Below are 21,347 nucleotides of genomic sequence, written 5' to 3'. Positions count from 1 at the left end.
AAGACCAACTCCTGTGCAACCACATACATGCATGGTGCCAGGAAATCAATAAACAAATGGATTTAAGCCTGGAAATGGCGGGGGAGAGCTGGAGAGTCCTCGTGGCTTTTGAGGACACCCTTCCCAGAGCCCAAAGATAATGTCAGTGAGGTGACTGGTGGCACAGGTGCTCAGCCTCCCCACCTAACAGCTGACATGTGGGGTAGTGCAACAGCAGCCAACGCTTTTCCACACATCCTCTAACCTCCAGCCAGCCCCAGAGCTTCAATTCTAGTTCTGGATATTTTTGGATCCAGTATTTTTGATCTGGATTGGAGAAAGAGTGGCAGAGAGGGTGTTTAAAGGGTGTTCCCCAATTACGCAATTTTCACTTATGTGCACGGGGTCCCAGAAAGTAACCCCCACATATGTAAGGGGGGAGCCTGTATTGCCTTTCATAGAGCTTGGTTCACAGTACATAATTTAATTCCCCAAACTGCACATGTCCCCTTTCTCTTCCATATGCTAAAGCAAAATCCTCAAGTACAGAAAAATCCTCTAATATCAAATATAGATAAATGCAATCAAAATAAGTTGTGCTTAGAACATTGCCATATCTCCTTCAAGAAGTACAGTGGAACCTTGGTTCCTGAATGGCTTAGTTGCTGAACAAATCAGCTTCCGAACGCTGCAATCCCAGAAGTAAGTGTTCCTGTTTTCAAACGTTTTTCGGAAGCCGAACATCCAACGCAGCTTCTGCTTGAGTGCAGGAAGTTCCTGCAGCTAATCAGAAGCTGCGCCTTGGTTTTCGAATGGTTTCAGGAGTCGAACAGACTCCTGGAATGGATTAAGTTTGAGAACTAAGGTACCACTGTACTCTTTCGTTGCTAGACTATCACCATCCAGCTAGTTCTAAGCTCCTCGGAACCTAGTGTGAATTCTTTTAACTTATTCACATAGTACAATCATCTTCAACTAGAAAAGTGTTTCACAACTCTTCCTGTCCAGCCTCAATGGCCGAGGTCACTATGTCTATCAATGTCAAAACATGCAAGAAGGAAGGGAAGTGCAGCATTCTGACGCTAGACAATGTTGCATCTCCATATTCACTTCAAAAAAATAATAGTAGTAGTACTAGTAATCATCATGAGTATAGTGTTTTCAAGCGTTTAAAGTGCTTAGCATGTGTTATTCCTCTCTCGCCTTTTAAAGTTTGCAATTATGAGAGAAAGTGTGGGCTGGGTGCACAACCGTACCACTAGGGTCTTAAACGCATGCTGGTCCACACTGAAAACGGAACACTCTTGAGACCCATGTTGTCACACTGAGGGGCTCTTCCATGCTACTTCAGAGGAACTGCCTTCTCCATCTTGGCTTTTAACAATTTTAACATTAAAAGCCAAGGCAAAATATAACTTCCTTTCCAGGTAACTGCCCCTACAACAGCAATCCATAAACTTTTGTGAGAATCAGATACTCGAACCTCTCCAGGCATTTCTCAGCCAGATCTCCATTCCACCGTGTTTCCTTGCAATGTTTTCCCTAAACGTGTTGCAACATTCTACAGAATAAACCACACAATCGATCACATGTACTGCTAATAGATGGTCTGCAGCAAGATTAAATCCATCACAGTATAACAGGCTACTAGATCTCATTCTGTTGTCTGTGCAAAAAAACACCCTGACATTTAAGCAGATATTTTACATCCTTCAAAATATACGGTTGCAATACGAGATGTGACCTAACATGCCACCAACTCCATGCTGGAGATAAAATATATTCTGGAAGGGTTCCATTGCATCCCATTGTTTTCTGCTCCTAATGTAGGAATTTCTGGTTGTGCCAACATGTCACAGCATGACTTCAACAGGAATTAAAGTTTCCAAATGGGGGAGGACAGCTTGTCATAACTTGCACCTCCCCCACACATCAAGATCAGACATATCCTGTAGGAGGATAAAGAAGAAATTTCAGGGGAGGCAAAAGGTCTGTCTTGACCTGCTTACCCTCCCATTGGATAAAACAGCTTCAGTAAGACTGATTCGCCATTGTTCGCTCACGTTTTCTCCTCCTAGGAAAAGTTGTTTATAGTATGCCCTCACCATTCTCAGATTATTAGGATGACACAAGTCTCAAGCAAGTGAGCTTACAAGAGGCACAACAACTTTGTAGTAGGTAGGGGGGAAAGAGAAAACAGGTCTGCATTGTGGATTCACAAAAAGCAAAATTTTGCAATGAGTAGTTTCACTTAGGCCCTTTAAAAATCAGTATTTATTTCTTAATGGCCAGTCTAAAGAATGTAAAAACAATTCTATAAAGTGTGCCAAATAGAAATCAATTTCTGTTACTAATTTTGGAAGAACAGGATTATCCCAGTTATCCAAGAAGGATGTCTAACCCAATCCAACTATTCCCAGAAACAAAAATGGCCAGAAAGCATTCATCACATATCCTAATACATGATGTCTTCAATCAAAGAGTGATGGGATGGTTTACTATTCAGGAAGCCATTACCCCTACGAAGGTTAATCATAACACATCAAGCCTCTTGTCTGTAACATCATGTTCAGCTGATTATAGCATTCTTCAGATTGAAAATGGCTATTAAAGTTCTCAGAGAACTGGTTGTCTATATTGGGGTCCCCAACCTTGTGACACGTGGGGGCCATATTCAAGATTCCAATGCCTAAAGAGGGTGGCAGCTTGAATCAAAATGGGACTCAACATTATTAATTTGCTAATCAAGGTCAAAAGTAAAAAGCCAGAGGTCAACGAAGAAATGTTAACCTGAACTCAATCCATTTTGAAACAATCTAAGTATTATAGAATCTATGTCCTCACATGCTTACCTGGTCATTTCTGTGGTTGTTTTCTGTTAGCCAAGGCACTGATGTCCAGGTTAAAGTCTGTGACAGACACTCTTAAAATGCCACGTAAATGTCCATTTGTAAGTTTTGACCCACACTTGGATTTGACAATTTTCATCTTTGAAAAAAAAATCTATGTGGTGCCAAAGACTATAAGTATGCCTGCAGCAAATTTCTTTAGGTTGGTAAATATATCAGGTAGGCCAGAATAAAAAACTATTTGTATATCACTGGGATTATCATTGGCTTGCAAATCAACGAATTTCATCTGAAAATAATTCACTTGCCTCTTCCGGTGCCACTTCAAATGGATTTGGAAACATTCCTATATACAGAGGCCACTATGGTGCTACTTGGAGGCCAGAAGAAAAAATGAAGCTGGTGTATATTTGCAGGGGAAGCACAGGACAGTGGCAGTAGATGGTGTCCCTCGGGACAATGAGAAACAGTGTAGGGCTGAAGGAAAAAGCCAGGAGAGTAACAGCAGCAGCCAAGTAGCTTGGGAGCTGCCCTGAAAGAGTTTGGGGGCCACCTGCAGCTCAGGAGCCACAGGCTGGGGACCCCTGGTCTACATATAAGACCAGGGGTCTTATATTTATCTAATCTTGCAAAACTTGTTTCTGGTAGTCTCAAAGGGCATCCATATGAATAATATGATGGTATAATTAATTTATTCATTCAAGGAATTTGTGACCATAAAGATGGCTAAGCGTTTGTAATTACATTTGAAGATATAATGCTGCATGATAATACCATCAGTGACTAAAGCTGTCTTATCCAGTTTCCCCCAACCTGGTGCCCTCCAAATGTTTTGCACTATAACTCCCATCATCCCTGGCCATTGGTGATACTGGCAGGAACTAACAATGTTTAGGTCTAACAATCTTTGGAGGGCACCAGATTGGGGAAGGCTGGCCCAGCCCATGCAGCAAGATAGGCTTAATACCTGAGGGTTCAGGCTTGCATAACTCCACTTGCCAACTCACTGCAGGCCCTCTGGCATACAGGACACTCAGCACAAGATTTCCACCTGACAGTTTTCACTTGTGCGGCAGTCTGGACAAAAATAACAGGGATTTCTTCTGAGGAGATATTCCTGCCATATACGTTCTCCATATGCCAGTGCAAATGAAATAAGTTCTCACTTTTATCTTGGGTGAAAGTCTGAAGCCTTGGGAGAAGGGAGGGATTGGCCAGACATGACAGCTGGTTCATTATCCAATTCAACATTTGTAGACCTCTGCCACGTTTGATGGTTAAAGGTAAAGGTAAAGGGAGCCCTGACCATTAGGTCCAGTTGTGACCAACTCTTGGGTTGCAGTGCTCATCTCGCTTTATTGGCCGAGGGAGCCGGCGTTTGTCTGCAGACAGCTTCCGGGTCATGTGGCCAGCATGACTAAGTCACTTCTGGCAAACCAGAGCAGCGCACGGAAACACCGTTTACCTTCCCCACAGAGCGGTACCTATTTATCTACTTGCACTTTGATGTGCTTTCAAACTGCTAGGTTGGCAGGAGCAGGGACCGAGCAACGGGAGCTCACCCCGTCACAGGGATTCAAACCGCCAACCTTCTGATCAGCAAGTCCTAGGCTCTGTGGTTTAACCCACAGCGCCACCCGCGTCCCTACGTTTGATGGTTATTTCACCATAAAGCTGCAATTCAATACAAATTTATCTACAATTTAGATCTGTTAGCTTACTTGTGCTCAGTATTATTTAACTGCTCAATATGAACTGTGTAAATGTGTTGTTTCAAGTGATATGAAAACTTTCATACACTGTACATACACCTTTCACCCTCAATATTCATTGGTAGCTGGAAGTTAAATATCTGTACACCAAACTTTACCAATAGGTATCTCAAGGGAAAGGAAATTTTCCAAATAGGGAAGGTAAGAACTGCTTCTGTTGTTAAACTGATTTACCACATTCAGAGGGTCATACTTCATATTTTGTCCATGCACACAATTCCTTCACACCTTCCTTTATTATGGCTTCAGCAATCAAGCGAGGGAGTCTCTAACCATGGTTTATCATTTCAACAAAGTCAGGAAATTCTGGCTATTAACTTCAGTAACTATGAGTTACTAGCCTGGCTTGCTCAAAAGCTGGTAATCACAGTTCCCTGGTACAGATGAAATGGGAAACCAAGATTAATCAGTGAGACTTCCTAGTTTGATTACTCATACCACAAAGGGAGGAGTGAAGGGGCTGTGTACATGAAAAAGGCTTGTACATATCTCGGCTTATTAAACAGAGATAAAATCATCCCAACTAGGCCATTATCTAAGCAATCTTAATATTAAGAGTGGTTCCTTCATTTGAAATGTTTATGGATGTGTGTTTAAATTATCTGCATTGCTTAAGAGAAGTGAAAAGCTACAAGGGACAAAAAAAGCATTTTTAAAAAAATGGCTGTCTCAGCATTCTTCAAAAAGTTATAAGACAATAGTTGAATTCATGCTATCTGACCAGGAAGAATACTGAATTATTCAAAAAACCATAATTCACCATGTAGACCATGGGTAGGCAAACTAAGGCCCAGGGGCCGAATCCAGCCCAATCACCTTCTAAACCTGGCTGTCTGGGGATCAGTGTGTTTTTACATGAGTAGAATGTGTCCTTTTATTTAAAATGCATCTCTGGGTTATTTGTGGGGCACAGGAATTCGTTGATTTCCCCCCAAAAAATATAGTCTGGCCCCCCCACAAGGTCTGAGGGACAGTGGACTGGTCCCCTGCTGAAAAAGTTTGCTGACCCCTGATGTAGACCATACTAGATACAAGTTTTTTAAAAAATAAAATGCTGTTAAATATGCATGCTTTATTTTGAGCATGTGAAGAGCCCAATTCCTTGCATTTTTGAAATCTACATTCTGTTGGTATTTGAGACAATAAGTGACAGAGACTAGGAACAGGATAGGAACTGGTAGTAAGAGAGAAGTGGAAGCAAATGCTGTTACACATTTAGGCTTCATTGAGGAAGAATGCAAGTAGGGGATATGACTGCAGACCAAACTTTAGCAGTGTATGTCGGAAATGAAATTCTAAATAGTTATTCAGAAGAAAGCTGTCATTCAGCCAGTAGACCTTACTTCTAAGTAAAAACACACAGGATTGTGTTGCATGTCCCATCATGCAAAACAAGAATTGCTTTAAAGTAAATTTGCAGGGGATTAGCAACTGAATCTGCATTTTCTGTTACTCACTAACCTGATTGGAAGAGTTCCATTTCAAGCTCTTCAAATTTTGCTGAGATCACACCAACTCAAATTCTGCAAATGGTTATCTTGCAGTTCATACCAGTTCCTAATCATTTATTAGTAAGTTAAATAATTCTTGTCTAATTACAGAGCTTTGGAAGTTTCTACCTTTGTTGCAAAAATATCCTGCTTATTTCTACTCTTCTGCATCTATTCTTTTATTCATTAGCAAGCTACCAATTCATAACATGCAAACCCAGGACTACTAATAAGACTGGTAATGTTGTCTTGCTGCAGTGCACTCTAATGCATGGCTACTCTAAAATAAGTCCTGCAGAGTTCAATGAGACTTATTTTCAGATACGTATAACAAAAAAAAATCTTAAATAAATGTTATAAAAAGATGTAATAAAATCTGTAAAGTGGCAAATGGGGAAGCTATTGTAGCCTGGGCCAACATCAAATTCACAAAAACAGCTGGCCTTTGTAATTTAAGCACAGCATAAAACCGAGATGAAGGGCTTTTCAAAGCCAGAGATGTGTCAGCCTGGCAGAAAATAGTATGAACAAGTGCTAAATTCTCCATTGTATGGGTCTCAGTAGTCCATGAACATAACAGGGTCACCAGGTGCAAAGGAGAGCAGGGCTTCTGTACATTACCAGTAGCTTAATATATGGCATTTGCTAGGTGATTGGCATGTAGCGATGAGGAAAGACCCCATCCCTTTTGTGAGAATTGTATCTGGCTATCCTATAGTAGGGAACATTTTACACACATGATTTTGCTTCTGTGGGAGTGGAAAATGCGGGCTCGAGATCACTTATAGTTTTCACGGCTTGCAATGAATTACTGGGTTAAGAGACAAGCGCAAGGTTCGCCGTTTGGAACCTAATACGAAGTAATGCAAAGGAACTCCCACAGCTGGTCACCTCTAGCCTATCCCCCTACGACCTCTCATTCCCGCACTCTCTATGGTACTGGGCAAGTGACACCACGTGCCCTCCAGCAGCCAATTGAAATTGAAGACACCATAGAGTTACTAATGAGGGTTAATATCGGAGCTCCCGCGCGTTGCAGGCCCTGTTTCGGTAATGTGATCTCGCCATGGCCCAAAACCTTCATGAAAAGAAAGGTCAAACTAGCAAATTGCTCCGTGTATACCTTTACCGCTCCACGCTTTACGTTCTGGCTGGCCTGCGGGAGGCATACGTTCTTACCTCGCATGGGCTCGCAGCACAGCTATGCCGAATACGAAGGACCAGCCGCCATCTTGGTAAAGGAAAAGGATTGTGCGTGACCCGCCAAGATAAAGGGGGAAACTCCTCCCCCCCCATCCTTGCCCTCGGGTATCACTATAGCAACTGGGGGAGGCGGGGCTGAGCGAGCCAGTATTGGCTGAGTCGCGCACGCGCCTTTGTTACTACCCACCCCCATGCTTTTGTCGCGTGCGAAGGCTGGGCCGCGGGGCGGGGGCGCTTTTCGCGAAGAGGCTTGTCTTTGCCTCACGCTGCGGATGGAGACGGGTTAAGGACACAGGCCGCGGGAGGGGGTGGGAAGGCGCCAGCGCGCATGCGCCGCGGAACTCCGTGAAGCGGTTGGGCGGGTTCGAAGATTTGCGGCGGCGGTTTAGCAAGCGAGGACGGGGCGCGGCTGCCAGGTGAGGCGTTGCCCGTGAGGAGGTTCTCTCTGGGGCTGGGCAACCGCGGGGGGATGGTGGCCGTGGGCTCCTTCCCTTGGCGCGCGCCCGCGTGCGTTCGTGTGGCCCGCTGGGAGCCGCCGCCTGTCTCTCTGTGAGGCGAGGGGGGGGGGGGGAAACCTCGCTTTTCAGGCGAGAAATACCCCGCCCGCCATCCCTTGCTCTGGTTTCAGCCCCTCCGCTGCCTCGCGGGCGGCATTTTCGCCTCGGGTGGGAGCAGGGAAGAGCGGGCTGGAAGGAAATGGGGAAAGGGGTGTGTCGGGGGAGGAAATGGGTTGCGACTGACGCTGTATCTCCGCCGCCAAAAAGACAGATGGGTCAGCAAGTTTAGCTGACTGCAAACGTGACTTATCCACGAAAACGCATCGGGGAAGGGGGCTCTCAAAAACACTTGCGATCACGGTATTGTATGTAGGGTGTGTGTGTGTGTTTGTGGAGACTAGATGACCATTGGGTGCTCCTTCCCACGCTACTACGAGACAGTCAAGCACGGGATGGCGAGGGAGGAAAATCGCTTATGAAATCGGGAAGGGTTCATTATTCCGGTGGGTGTTTCTCCTCCAAAAGAGACGGGGGCGGGCGGGGGGCGCCTTGCCCTCCTCGAAAGTGGAGGATTTCCAAAATGCCATTGCGGAGAAGAGCAGCACAGCTGTGCTCGCTCTGTATAGCGACAGATTTCCGGTTGGAGGTTGGGGATGTGTCGTGTGTGCTGAAAGAGCAGGAGTGACGTGCTGGGTGGGCCTTCTAGGGGGGCAGTTTGCAGAGGATGTGCGATTCTCGCTTACGGAGTGGGAGTCTGGATTAAGTTCTCCCGACTCCTGCATCTATCTGGATAACTTCCTCAGCGCTTATACTTCAAAGTTGAGTTACGAGCGAAATGAAAATTCTCCCCCAACAATAGCTCTCTACTTGTGCATGTATGAGCTATAGGGGCAAAACCTTTGTAGGTTGAGGACATGCTGGGTGGAAAGCTCTCAGGGGGCCCACATTCCAGTCGTGGGCGGGTTCAGCTCCATACATAATTCTGATGTCCACAGAGAGCTATTTCCTATTGAAACAGGCATATGCAGTATTTAATTATTAGGAATTCCACTCGGATTTCACACTCTTATTCTGCAGGATATTATGGATGTTGGTGCTTAAGTCACAACTTCAAAATGTGTTCCCAGAATTACACTCAAGCATGTAGATATGACATTATTAAAATACTTTTCCCATTTGATCATTTTCTTTTATTATAAAAGATGTCAGTTTGGCTGTTAATAATTTACCCATTCATATATGTTTGGTATTTATGTTACTTCCAGCATTTATCATATCATGACCTAGTGGTTACTATCTAGCTAGTCAGTTCTTGAAAGATGATATTTTGTGGAGGTTAAAAGAGAGAACGCACTACCTTCTCAGTTAAGGTTTTTATTTTACTCCAATACTGTTTTAGTACAGGGTCATGTACTAACCACACGGTTGACATCTCTTCAGTTTTTGCCATTTTACCAAAATCTCTTTCACTTGCTCCTTTTCACAGAAATTTAATAAGATTTTATCAATTTTAAACAATTTTCTGTGGGTCCCCCCCCCCCAAATTTTGTATAATCTCTCAAATGCCTGCTTTTAAATATCTCTGATTAAAACTGATCTCTCTCCCCCCAGATTCTTCACCTCCATAAACATGTCCAAGGTAAGATGTGCCTTTTCTCATAACTATTTTGATGGTTTGTTCTTTGATACTGGTGTGCTAAATTAACTAATGAAGGAATATAATCATGTTGCTTTTATACTCTCTAAAAAATCTCAATGTTAATCCATGTTAGGTGATGGATTGGATGGATTTTTTAAAACTACTTCTACCTCTATGGAAATAAAAGTCATGTTTTCTCCCGCAGTCTTTTTACCATGTCACTTAGTACTATTTCTATTTATTATTTTAAAATTATTATTTCCAATACTTATATGTCACTTTTCACCATAAATTGTCTCAAATCAAGTTACAGAACAATAAATAAAGCAGTGGATAAGTCAAATAATATGCTGCTTAAAAGTATAGAAACCACAGGTAATCAGAAAATAGGCCTAATAAAATTTACTTTAAAGCCTTTATCAAGCACCTGAATTTCAACAGGGAGGGTGCCTGTCTGATCTTAGCCAAGGTGAAGTTGCACAGAGCTGATTGCACAGCTCCTGGTGGACATGAGCTGCGCATCTGAGTCATGTGGGAGTCAACAAACAAAGCATCCCCCAAAGATCTCTGTGATCAAACTGAGATGTAAAGAATCAGGCACTCCTTAAGGTATCTTAGACCAAAAATCAGTGTATATTTGTACAATAACCTTTAACTTGGCCTGGTAACATCGGCAGTCAATGCAGGATTCTAAGCACTCAGGTTATGTGCTGACAGTAGTCTTTCCCCACCAAAAGTCTAGCTGCATAACTTTACACCAGGAGCTTCCAGACCAAGCACAAAGGTAGCACCACGTAGACTGCATTTGCAGTAATCAAGTCTTGAAGTTACCAATGCATGAATCGTCATGGCCAGGCTATCCCTATCCAATAATGACCATAGTTTGCATACCACCTGTAGCTGGTGAAATGCTCTCCTAGGCACTGAGACTGCCTAAGCCTCAAATGAGAGATGGATTCAGGAGCATCCACAAACTAAAAACCTGTTCTTTCAGTCTGAGTGCAGCCACAGGCAGAGGAAGCAATTGGCCATTTTCCCAGACAGGGGAACCACTCACTCACAGTGACTCCTATTTCCGGGGTTCAGACTAAAGTTTATGTTCAGCCTTTCCTTTTTTAAAAAAAAATAATTTTTATTAACTGGCCAATCACATCAAATTAAATCACATCATATAAATTCCGAATTACAAAGCCAAATTTTTAAATTTTGTTGGGGGAACCCATACTTCAAGATCCAAAGGGGAATTCAGATCATCTTCTTATTACTGCGTTAATGTCCAAATCAGTCCCAATCAGTCCAAACAAAGTTCATAATTCTATCCAGTCTTATCTTGGTATTGCCACATCATATCTTGTTCGTATAATTTCTCTTTTTCCTTTACGATCTCTTCTGTTAGTCTCCTTAAGCCGATAGCAAATGTAATAATCCTGTGTGGATTTCCCGTTCCTCCACTAAGTCCAGATGGTTTCCATATATCTCCTTCGTAGATAACATCACTTTATCCATCGTAAATTTTGGCATTTGTCGCTCTTAAGTCCCACCGAGGAGTTGATTCACGATATGTAAACAACTCTATTTCTCTCTTTCTCCTCCCAGACCCAAGAGCTCCCACAATGCCTCACAAAATGGCGAACGGCATTTTTTCCTGACTGCGTCACTCCAAAACTCTTAGCTTTCCAGCTTCATCTTGAAACATTGCTTTGGATGGAAAGTTTATCTCCACACAGCCTTAAATCCACAGCTTAAGTCCTTAATTTCTGACTCATTAGGGGAGGGGGATTCTTGTTAAATCACATAAAAAGGTAGAGGCAGGTTTTTCCCCCCCTCCCCCCTCAGTCATTACCGTATCTTGACGTTCTTCTCGTATTTTATTGTTGTCTTGTTATCAGAGATCTCTTCTGTCAGCAGTATTTACTCCCCTTTTTCCTTGATGTATGTGCAATTAATCATGCCCAAATTATTTCTTTTAAAGATCATTGCAACCAGCGGCGCGAATCGGGGACGGCGTCGAGGAGTGCCGATAATCCCACAGGAGGGCTTTGTGCCTAGTGCCCCCACCCCCACAAATTCGGGGGTGGTATAGGGCACAGCAGGCAAGGGCCGCCCCCCCATAATCCTGGGGGGGTTAAGGAGGCTAATTACCCCCATCATAGCCTCCAAATTACCTCGTGTGGGTCGGAGAGATGTTATTGTCAGCCATCTTCCGATGCGCCACCTAGTGGCCCCCTATGTTCAGCCTTTCCTAACTCAGATGTTATGGAGAAATAGAGCTACATGTCACCAGTGTACTGATTATGCTTTGCCCCATAACTTGTAATAGCTGCTACTAATAGCAGCATATTGGCAACAAGATTGTGCCCTGCGGTACACAATAACACAAGGATCATGGGACTGAGACGCAACCTCCCAGTGTTATTCTCTGGGCACAGCCCTACAGGTAGGAATAGAACCACTAAAAAAGTGCCCCTAAAACTATCCAACAGAGCTAGTCCTGGAAGATACTGTAGCCAACAGTATAAAAAAACTGCTGAGAGCCCTAGAAGCAGGAACAGATGCACTCCCTCTGTCCTGTGTCTGGGCCAAACACTCCTCCTTCCTTTTTGGTTGAAAATCCTGGCTATGTCAGGGTTGGAAATCAGAGGCGTACCTAGGGGCTAGCAAAACCCACCCCTTGTCGGGAACGCAGAAATCGGATATTGGATTATGGAGTGCATGACATATATATGTGTGTGACAATGTGACGCTGCTGTCATGGTGAGATCAAATGCAGGAAAAGCTTCCTGTCCTCTGCAGTAAAGTGATATTTCCGGGTGGGGGAGGGGACGTGCCAACACAGCTCCTTACCAAGAGTGCAAGGGACCCTAGGTACACCTGTGTTGGGAATTCTGTCTTAAAACAAGCCAGAGTTCGTTAATGGCAAAGAGGGGCAAGGGAAAGGGTTTCAGTCCTGATACTTCTGTTGTAATAAATTGTGGTGTAAGAAGCCTGGAATGGTTTTTTTGAGCCAGGCCAGACTCCACAATTGGAGTCAAGAGGAAGGAACAATCAAAGGAGGTGTAGAGAGTAGAGTAGGTAGCTTTTCCATGAACAATTTTTCCACCTCAAAATAGCAGAATGTAATAGTATTTAAACTAATAATCTTAATTTTACATTCTTTTCTTCTCAGCAACAGCCTGCTGAAAAGTTTACAAATCCAGAAACTCCTGGTTATGTTGGATTTGCAAACCTTCCAAACCAGGTTCATCGGAAGTCTGTGAAAAAAGGCTTTGAGTTCACCCTTATGGTGGTTGGTAAGATCACTTTTTATTTTAATAAAGTCGAATTTAGTAATTATTCATAATTTTGTTCTTGAAGGTCCTGTATAGACATTATATCTGAAGTAATCATTATTCACAAGAACTAGCAGGTATAAATCTGAACCTATTAAAGAATCTTTAACTCAGTTATAGAGTAGTGTGCCTGCTTCCATTGCTGAAATCTTTTTTAAGGTTCTCTGATAGCAGGTTTCGGAAATGCCTCTTGGGAAGTCACTTCCAATCAGAGTACAGTACTTGCTTGCTTATTATTGCCTCTCATTATTAAAAGGCAGTTTTGTATGCGAAAAATCTGAAAAAATAAACTTTAAAGACTTATTTCAAGATTCTTATAATACATGGGCTTCAAAAGCTCTAGCAGCAGAAACTAGTAACATGTTCAGGACCTGCTCCCTAAAATGTAGTGGACTTCAGGAACCCTTCTGGGTGTGTTGCGGCCAGATTTCAAAGATGCTGCAAAATGGCCTAAGTGTTGCTGCTCCATAAAACAATTTTTCTATCTATATCCTCTGTGAGCAGTTACCATCGTTATGACAGGTAATCCTACACATGTGAGCTCAGAAGTCAGTCCCATTCTTTTCAGTGTACCATCATACATTAATGATGTTCCAGTAATCTGGAGGTAATATTTTCTCTAAACCTGCTGATTTATTTATTTTTTAATTACTGTACAATCATTTTGCTACCAAACTTGCATAAATCAAGCATTTAAGTAAAATTAGGGAATCAGGAAAGTTGATCATTCAGCTTCTGGGTAACCCATTCAATGCTCTAGCATATGAAAGAATAAATGGTTAATGTGGTATTTCAGATAAAATTGTCCAAACGCTTGTAAAGATTATTATAGTGATGCTAACCTGCAGTGCAAATTAGATCCGTGCCACCATCTGAAACAATGCTGCTTTCCATTCCAAGACATTCCTTAGTTAATTATTTATTTAAAAGATTTATAGCCTGCCCCTCTTTGATACTGTTAACAGGGCAGGATAACAAAATAACATTACACAAAAAATTGCACACATTTTTTGCCATATGCAAATTAGTAATCTCTTTTGCAGGTGGTTTGGAGTTCCCAAAAATAAGTCTGGGAACACACACAAGTATTAAGATGTCTGATAGGCAGAATGTCAAGATGTGAAGCTTTCCCCATAATTGGGTTTCTCCCAGAAAGAGCTTGTTCCTACATGCAGGGAACACTGAAAATAATTGTCACAATACTAACTTATTTAGAAGGTGTGCTTTGTAAGCCTGAAGAATATTAACTGTTCATTGTCTGTTGCCAAGTTTGAAATAGGTAACGATGTACAATAGTGAAAGGTCCAACCTTCTGCTGATTCATTAATATGTAATACTTTCTTACGGTTTTATTTTCATATTGATTCATAGGTGAATCTGGCTTGGGAAAATCTACTCTAATAAACAGCCTGTTCTTAACAGATCTCTATCCAGAAAGAATAATCCCAGGAGCAGCTGGTAAACATGAAATTTTGGTGTCTTCTGTTTTTGAATCTTATTAAACACTTAATTTGTGTAAGCCAGGATTGAAAAGTGGGGGGACTTCCAGTCATGGGTGCTTAATGCAGTTTTGTACCAGTTAAGTGCCTTGTTCCTTACTCCATGTGGTCACAAAAATACACAAAGCTTTTTGCAGACATCTGAGCAGTTGAAAACCATTTCATGAAAGCCACTTGGCTGATTTGAACATAATACAGTATTAAATTGTAGTTTAGCATGAATGAGACAAGGCATGTCCTGGGCTCATGTCCTCTTCCTTCCCTCCCTCTCTGGTGCGGCATCAAGGAGCTTAGTATTGTTCTTTCAGTGTAGTTTGAATTCAGCACAGTTTAGGGTTGAGGCATAACACTAAATTGAATTTTATCTAAAACAACCCAATCCCTTCTCAACCACTCTCAAGGGGATAGGGCATGAATCCAATGCTCACTGTGACTCATCCTCATAACCTTATGGTTAAGCTGGACATGTGAATAAGACCACTGTTTCTGACACAATAGTCCTAGATGAAGGCTCTTACTTTTTTATAGTAAATCATTTATAATTGTTTCCTTTCATCTTTCCCCTTTTTGATCTTTAAAAAATACTGATAAAGTTCAAAAGTCAGAATGCAATGCAGTATTCCTGGTGAGGGAGTTGTTCCCCATATCCTAACTCTTTTAGCCTTGATGGTAGGCGTTGTTTATTTTGCCCTTCTTTTGTATCTTGTAGTTTGAGTCTCTTGCTTTTGACACTTGCATGTATTTGCTCATCAGAAAACCTTGTTGGGCTCATAGCAAATTGTGATCAAGGCCATATAGATTGATCTATTTTAGGGTGGGGGAACAGATGTCTTTCCTTTTGTACCAGAAGGCCTTGAAGACTTTAAACTTTTTAATTCTACAATATAACCAATACAGTGGAACCTCGTGTTATGTACCACCCTCCTTGCAAACGCTGTGGGTTATGAGCTCTGCTAACCCGGAAGTAGATGCCTCTTGTTGCGAACTTTGCCCCGGGATAAGAGCAGAATTTGCATGGCGGCAGCGGGAGGCGCCATTAGTGAAAGCACGCCTCATGTTATGAGCAGTTTTGGTTTACAAATGGACCTCCGGAACAGATTAGGTTCGTAACCGGAGGTACCACTGTGGTCAAAAATACAGATTATTTTGCTGTTTGTGGCTCAGCTGTAGTTTAGCTAGATACTTAGTTACTGTTAATTATTGATCTTGCTTCAAAGGCTCTTGATCTTGCCTTCAGCCATCCTGAGATCAATTTTGTTTCCTTTCCAGAGAAAATTGAAAGGACTGTGCAGATTGAAGCTTCAACAGTTGAAATTGAGGAAAGGGGTGTAAAGCTCCGTCTAACTGTGGTAGATACACCAGGATACGGTGATGCCATCAATTGTCGAGATTGGTATGTTATATACTTGACCATGTGACACAGGTGGCGCTAAAGGTTAAAGCCTCAGCGCCTAGGACTTGCCGATCGAAAGGTCGGCGGATCGAATCCCTGCGGCGGGGTGCGCTCCCGCTGCTCGGTCCCCGCGCCTGCCAACCTAGCAGTTCGAAAGCACCTCCGGGTGCAAGTAGATAAATAGGGACCGCTTACCAGCGGGAAGGTAAACGGCGTTTCCGTGTGCGGCTCTGGCTCGCCAGAGCAGCGATGTCACGCTGGCCACGTGACCCGGAAGTGTCTCCGGACAGCGCTGGCCCCTGGCCTCTTAAGTGAGATGGGTGCACAACCCCAGAGTCTGTCAAGACTGGCCCGTACGGGCAGGGGTACCTTTACCTTTACCTTTATACTTGACCATAGGTCAAAAATGTGTACTCAAAGATGTTCAGTTCTCGAATTCATTAATTGGCTTGTTGGCAACTTTATTTCCTTTGATATATTTTGAATGAATTGTCACTTGCCGAACTATTATTCCTTTATGTATTGGTTAGTGTATTTAGCATAGGTTTTTCCCCTCCAACCACTTTGTGATCAAATCTGGAAAATGCAGTATATAAATCTACTGACTGATTATATGTAATAGGTCTGTTTGGGACAGGCACTGAAAAACTTAATTGTGATCAGGACCTCCATTTTCTCCCACTCCACCAAGTCCTCTTTCAAAACCTGATTTCATTCTGTAAGTAATGTCTTGCAGCCTCATAGTGCAGCATGCTGTGTTGAGACAGCTTCTACTTCTGTTCTTTAGCATCTGTTGGCTGGAAATACTGTGTTTTTGTTTGTGCTCATTGCCAGTTCCACAGTTCAGTGTGCATCTCTTCATCATTTCCTAACTTTCTTGGACCTCTGTCATATAAGCATAGGATTGCATTTAAGGGTGTTTCTCAGCTGATGGTAAATCTTCTCTTCGTGCAACAGCAGGAATCAATTGTCAGTGCTCCCCTGTCCCCCCCCCCAAAAAAAAAATCCTCAGGAGGATACGTCAGCCCTTTCTCAACCTTACCATCAACTGAGCAATACATTTGGAGTCTTATATTTGGTGGATATACATATTTTGTTTATATGTATATACACGCAGGTACATGTGTACTTTTTTGGAGTGGCTTTAAAGTACTATTAAGGGTTTCATTCCTTTTTTATGCTTCTCTTTCTAAATAATTGCTTGATTTGACATAAGCAACTATTGCCCAGAATTGCAGAAAAGGGATGTTTACATAAGTGTGATATTTTATTTAAGTTTCAGGACCATTATATCCTATATTGATGAGCAGTTTGAGCGTTACCTTCATGATGAGAGTGGTTTGAACAGACGGCATATTGTAGACAATAGAGTTCACTGCTGCTTCTATTTCATTTCACCATTTGGTCATGGGTATGTATAGCAGTTCTTGTAGATTTGTAGTAAAAAAATATTTTATACAGTGGCCTAATCTGTATGCATAATATTAGGCTTTTTAATTTTTAAAAAACTATGTAAATAACTGAAAATTCTAACGTTATTATTTTTAGACTTAAGCCCTTGGATGTTGAGTTCATGAAAGCCATACACAACAAAGTGAATATTGTGCCTGTAATTGCAAAAGCCGATACTCTTACTCTGAAGGAGCGAGAAAGACTGAAGAAAAGAGTAAGTTTTGGTAAACTTTTCAGATGTAGTTTTTCGTGTCATGTTGAATCTTACTCCAAGGAAAGCTTTAAATTTCAGTAGCTGCTTGGAGGTCATGGAGGGATGCGGGGGGGGGGGGGAGCCCTATTGCACCTCTGCCCAGCTTTAGCAAGAGCAGTCTATGGACTGCCCCAAGTCTGCAGAGTTCAAGGAGGCTACAGTCTGGTGTATGAAATTACAAAACAATGGTAGAATAAGTCAAGCATGCAAAGGCAAAGACATGACAGGGTCAGGCATGAGTAATCAGTTGAAGTCCAAAACATCATCCAGGGTCAGCATCAGGAGGAATCAGGAGTCAGCAGCCAAGGAGATCTAGTTTAGGCAAGATAACTCAGGGAGCTAGAGATCTGCGCTGCTCCAGCATCTAGGAAGCTCAAAGTAAGGGTTGTTACAGGCCAGCTGCTGGTCTTTAAGGGTATCCTTACTCCCAACTTGGGGTTTTACTTCCAAGTTACAAGGTGTCTTAGGGCTCTCAGAAACACACTTCATTGTGGGTCTGTGACCTGGACTTGAATCTTTAGACACTTGAGCTCTTGAGGACAAAGATGGGTCAGCCTCTCCCTCAGACTCTTCTAATGGCTCATCTGCTGGTTGAAATGACAAGAACGCAAAGGGCATCTCTGCGGGATCCCCTGGAGATGGCTCTGGGGAGGCTCTTGGGATCTCTAAGGCTAGAGACAGTCTTTTGTCAATGGGAGATCTAGTTTGTTCTCGAGGGAGTCATTGGGCCTTCTGGCGGTTCCCTCACTGCGAGAAGTGAGGTTACAGGGAACCAGGCAGAGGGCCTTCTTGGTAGTGGCTCCCACCCTGTGGAATGCCCTCCTGTCAGATGTCAAGGAAATAAACAACTATCCGACTTTTAGAAGACATCTGAAGGCAGCCCTGTTTTGGGAAGTTTTTAATGTTTGAAGTTTTGGTATAAATAAATTTATTATTATTATTATTATTATTATTATTATTATTATTATTAATTGTTGCACTCCAAGTCAGGGCTTGGCATAACAGCCTGCAGCCTTTGAGCTTGGCCCATATGCCTTTGTTTTTTGTTTAATTTTGTTTTGTTTTTTTGTTTATGCTCAGATTCTAGATGAAATTGAAGAACATAGTATCAAGATATATCACTTGCCTGATGCTGAATCAGATGAGGATGAGGACTTTAAAGAACAGACCAGGCTTCTGAAGGTAAAACCTGTATCAGTGGTGGAAAAACAGTGATGCATTGAATGGATCAGATGCTGTATGTCCGCCTCTTTATAGACTGTTCCCATTTGTCCTCAAGTTGTAAATGAATCACCTTCAGATAAGATTTGTCCTCTGTTGCAGTTCAGCTACACAACTTATGCTCCTAAGCTCCCATGTCTAATAAAGTAATTGACCACTTCATTTGAATGCTTGAGATGGTGGTTATTGCTATGGAACTACTTGCATAGGAAAGTATCATATGGTTGTAACATGTTTTATCCTGTTTAATTTCAGACCAGCATTCCATTTTGTGTAGTGGGATCCAATCAGCTGATTGAGGCCAAAGGCAAAAAGGTTAGAGGTCGCCTCTATCCTTGGGGAGTTGTTGAAGTGGAGAACCCAGAGCATAATGACTTCTTAAAGCTAAGAACCATGCTAATGTAAGCATGTTACTTTACTTCGTTACTTTATCCGTTGTTACTTCATCTTCCCCACATAAACATTCAACAAGAACTTTTAAGGAGGCTTAGTATCTCTCCCTGATTAGTAACAGGATTAAAATAATTTCACGGGGCAGAAGTTTTCAGAATCATCACTCTCTTTAAATGCTGTACCACATGGCAATTCTAGAAATAATCTTGCCAGAAATTTTGCTGTTAGATTTGACTTTTGGCTTGGGCCTTGCACAAGTTAGCTAATCTTGACAAACAATATAAAAGTTGAAACTCCCTATACTGCAGTGTCAAACAGCCATATAGGGAATGTGCTTTTAAAAGCATTAGCTGAATTTACATAAATTTGCTTGGTTTGTTTTGCCCTATCCTTTCTCCTGACTGTTTAGAAATTGGACCACAAAAGAAAATGAGCTGAATATGTTAACTGCATGGTTTATGGAAATGATATTGATGTTGTTGTCTTTAGCATGGTTATTTTGTCCAGAATGAATATTCATCAGTCAGATTTCTATAACTTTACATTGCATTACTTCTTCTAAAGTTAGTTTTTAAATGTGTAGTTTTCTAAGAAGGACTGGACAGGGCTGAGGGTATGACAGTTCCCAAGATTCTTTGGGTGAGGCCATGTACTTTATAGTGTGGGTGCGATATTAGCTTTGCTAATTTGCATAAACTATGTTCAGAACTGTGTGTGAAAAGCTAGCCTTGGTGATCAATGGGTAAGACTTCTGCATCTTGTACAGGTCTGTTGTCCAGGATGATTTTCCCCTACAGAACATAAAAGCACAGTCCTCAGACTCTCCCAGCTTTTCCTGCTCCCCAACCTTTTCCTCACACTGCATATTTTTGCCAGAATTCCTTCACATCCATTCTAGCTCTTGGTCACAAACTATATATAGCATTGTGCTTCTTTGCTTTTCCAGCACTCACATGCAGGATCTCCAGGAAGTTACTCAAGACCTTCACTATGAAAATTTCCGTTCTGAAAGACTTAAAAAAGGTGGCAGGTTGGTACCTCTTCTTTGTTTCTGCAGTTCCATTGAATTGCATTGATGTGTGGTGGTGATACTTTTCTTTCAAAAAGATCTAATAAAAAGCTATTTCTCTGCCTAATTGTTCCTCTTCCTTCCCTGTATATAGGAAGGTTGAAGATGAAGAAGTTAACAAAGACCAAATCTTGCTGGAAAAGGAAGCTGAAGTAAGGATTTTATTTTTACTTAAAATACATCTAATACCTCACAATTGATCTTTTTCTTTTATTTCCGTGTTCTCTTGAGGGGACAAAGGCAGTCACACTTCTATTGAAGCCCAGATATATATTACCCATGCAAGACCTATCTGGTTCTCTGCCCCAGACATATCTTGCCAGAGGGTTGGGGAATGCTCTATCGAAAGAGAAGGTTAACTGGTGCCTCAGAGTCCAGTAAATCTTGTACTTTGTCCAGTGCTTACTGTTCAATACACTTCATTTAGTGGTGAAACAAGCACAAAGAATGAATCTTAACTATGGTTTGTTGTAGGGGAAAAAAAACTTCAGTTGAAGAAAATAGCTTATTTCAACTAACTAATGCTAAAATTAACTTCAGTTAAGGGTTCAAATGCCATGCTCAGCTGTAGTTAATATGAAGCATAAAAAGAATCTTCCAATCTCCCCTTGGCCGAGCCAGAAGTGAAGTAGGAGGAGAATTAGTCTGGAGTTCACTGCAGCTCATTCTCATTATTCTAAACCATGGCCTAGTGTTCTGTTTGAGCATAGCTTTTCTGTCTAGCAGTTTTCATTTTAGAATGTCCATGGCTGAACTCTGTAAGTTTCCCATCTTGCTCTTTTAATGCTAAATTAAATATTCATTTTACTTGTGCACTCTGTGCAGACACACAAATTAGAAATTGTGATTCCAAAAAACATAAATGAAACCTTCATTATTGCAGCTTTAATAGAAATTGCAGCTGCAAGCTTTCATTTGTACGTTTCAAATTAACTAAGGCTGTGGTCCTATGTACATTTAATTGTGATTAAATAGCACTGAGTTCAATGAATTTTAATCATTTGGCTACCTGTTAAATGCTTGCTTTTTATTTTTTGAGACTACTTTGCGACTATGAGTACCATAGTCTGTTGTAATGAGGAAGGAAGAAAGCAATTTGTTATACTCACTTTTGCAAAACAACAACATCTGCAGAAGAGCCATATTTTCAGAATAAAAACACAGTAAAGATTGTATCATTTTCTTCTAGCTCCGTCGGATGCAAGAGATGATTGCAAGAATGCAAGCACAGATGCAGATGCAGAGGCATGGTGGAGAAGGAGACAGTGATGGCATCCATGGGCACAAAGTTTAAATTATTTGGTAAGAA

At 41.8% G+C, this 21,347-nt stretch overlaps 2 protein-coding genes and 1 long non-coding RNA gene across 4 annotated transcripts in view; 1 reads left to right on the top strand and 2 right to left on the bottom strand.

The window, feature by feature from the left end:
• The window catches only part of HDLBP (high density lipoprotein binding protein), a 53,770-nt gene extending 46,363 nt beyond the window's left edge, over positions 1 to 7,407 (bottom strand). The window contains exon 1 of the mRNA XM_079977326.1: positions 7,270 to 7,407. The gene's annotated coding sequence lies outside the window, so the exon portion shown is untranslated. The remainder of the gene's footprint in view (positions 1 to 7,269) is intronic.
• Positions 7,203 to 21,347, top strand: part of SEPTIN2 (septin 2) — a 15,767-nt gene continuing 1,622 nt past the window's right edge. Inside the window, exons 1-12 of one of the 2 annotated variants that reach the window (XM_079977297.1) lie at positions 7,203 to 7,325; positions 9,402 to 9,429; positions 12,596 to 12,719; positions 14,130 to 14,216; positions 15,527 to 15,650; positions 16,927 to 17,061; positions 17,199 to 17,316; positions 18,436 to 18,537; positions 18,832 to 18,977; positions 19,916 to 19,999; positions 20,133 to 20,190; positions 21,228 to 21,340. In XM_079977297.1, the coding sequence (XP_079833423.1) occupies positions 9,421 to 9,429; positions 12,596 to 12,719; positions 14,130 to 14,216; positions 15,527 to 15,650; positions 16,927 to 17,061; positions 17,199 to 17,316; positions 18,436 to 18,537; positions 18,832 to 18,977; positions 19,916 to 19,999; positions 20,133 to 20,190; positions 21,228 to 21,332 (1,092 nt within the window). In that variant the 5' untranslated portion in view covers positions 7,203 to 7,325; positions 9,402 to 9,420 and the 3' untranslated portion in view covers positions 21,333 to 21,340. Of the gene's footprint in view, positions 7,326 to 7,411; positions 7,710 to 9,401; positions 9,430 to 12,595; positions 12,720 to 14,129; positions 14,217 to 15,526; positions 15,651 to 16,926; positions 17,062 to 17,198; positions 17,317 to 18,435; positions 18,538 to 18,831; positions 18,978 to 19,915; positions 20,000 to 20,132; positions 20,191 to 21,227; positions 21,341 to 21,347 lie in introns of those variants that run through there. The other variant, XM_079977298.1, reaches the window with a different exon arrangement.
• LOC307216778 lies at positions 20,182 to 21,211 on the bottom strand. The gene is made up of 2 exons (XR_013839305.1): positions 21,148 to 21,211; positions 20,182 to 20,377 (listed from the first exon to the last, which is right to left on the bottom strand). It is a non-coding gene; the product is annotated as an uncharacterized lncRNA (long non-coding RNA).

Source organism: Podarcis cretensis (genome assembly GCF_951804945.1).
Source record: "Podarcis cretensis genome assembly, chromosome: 5".
Classification (NCBI taxonomy): domain Eukaryota; kingdom Metazoa; phylum Chordata; class Lepidosauria; order Squamata; family Lacertidae; genus Podarcis; species Podarcis cretensis.
Note: the sequence above shows the minus strand (reverse complement) of the source record. Positions and strands in the feature narration are given on the sequence as shown.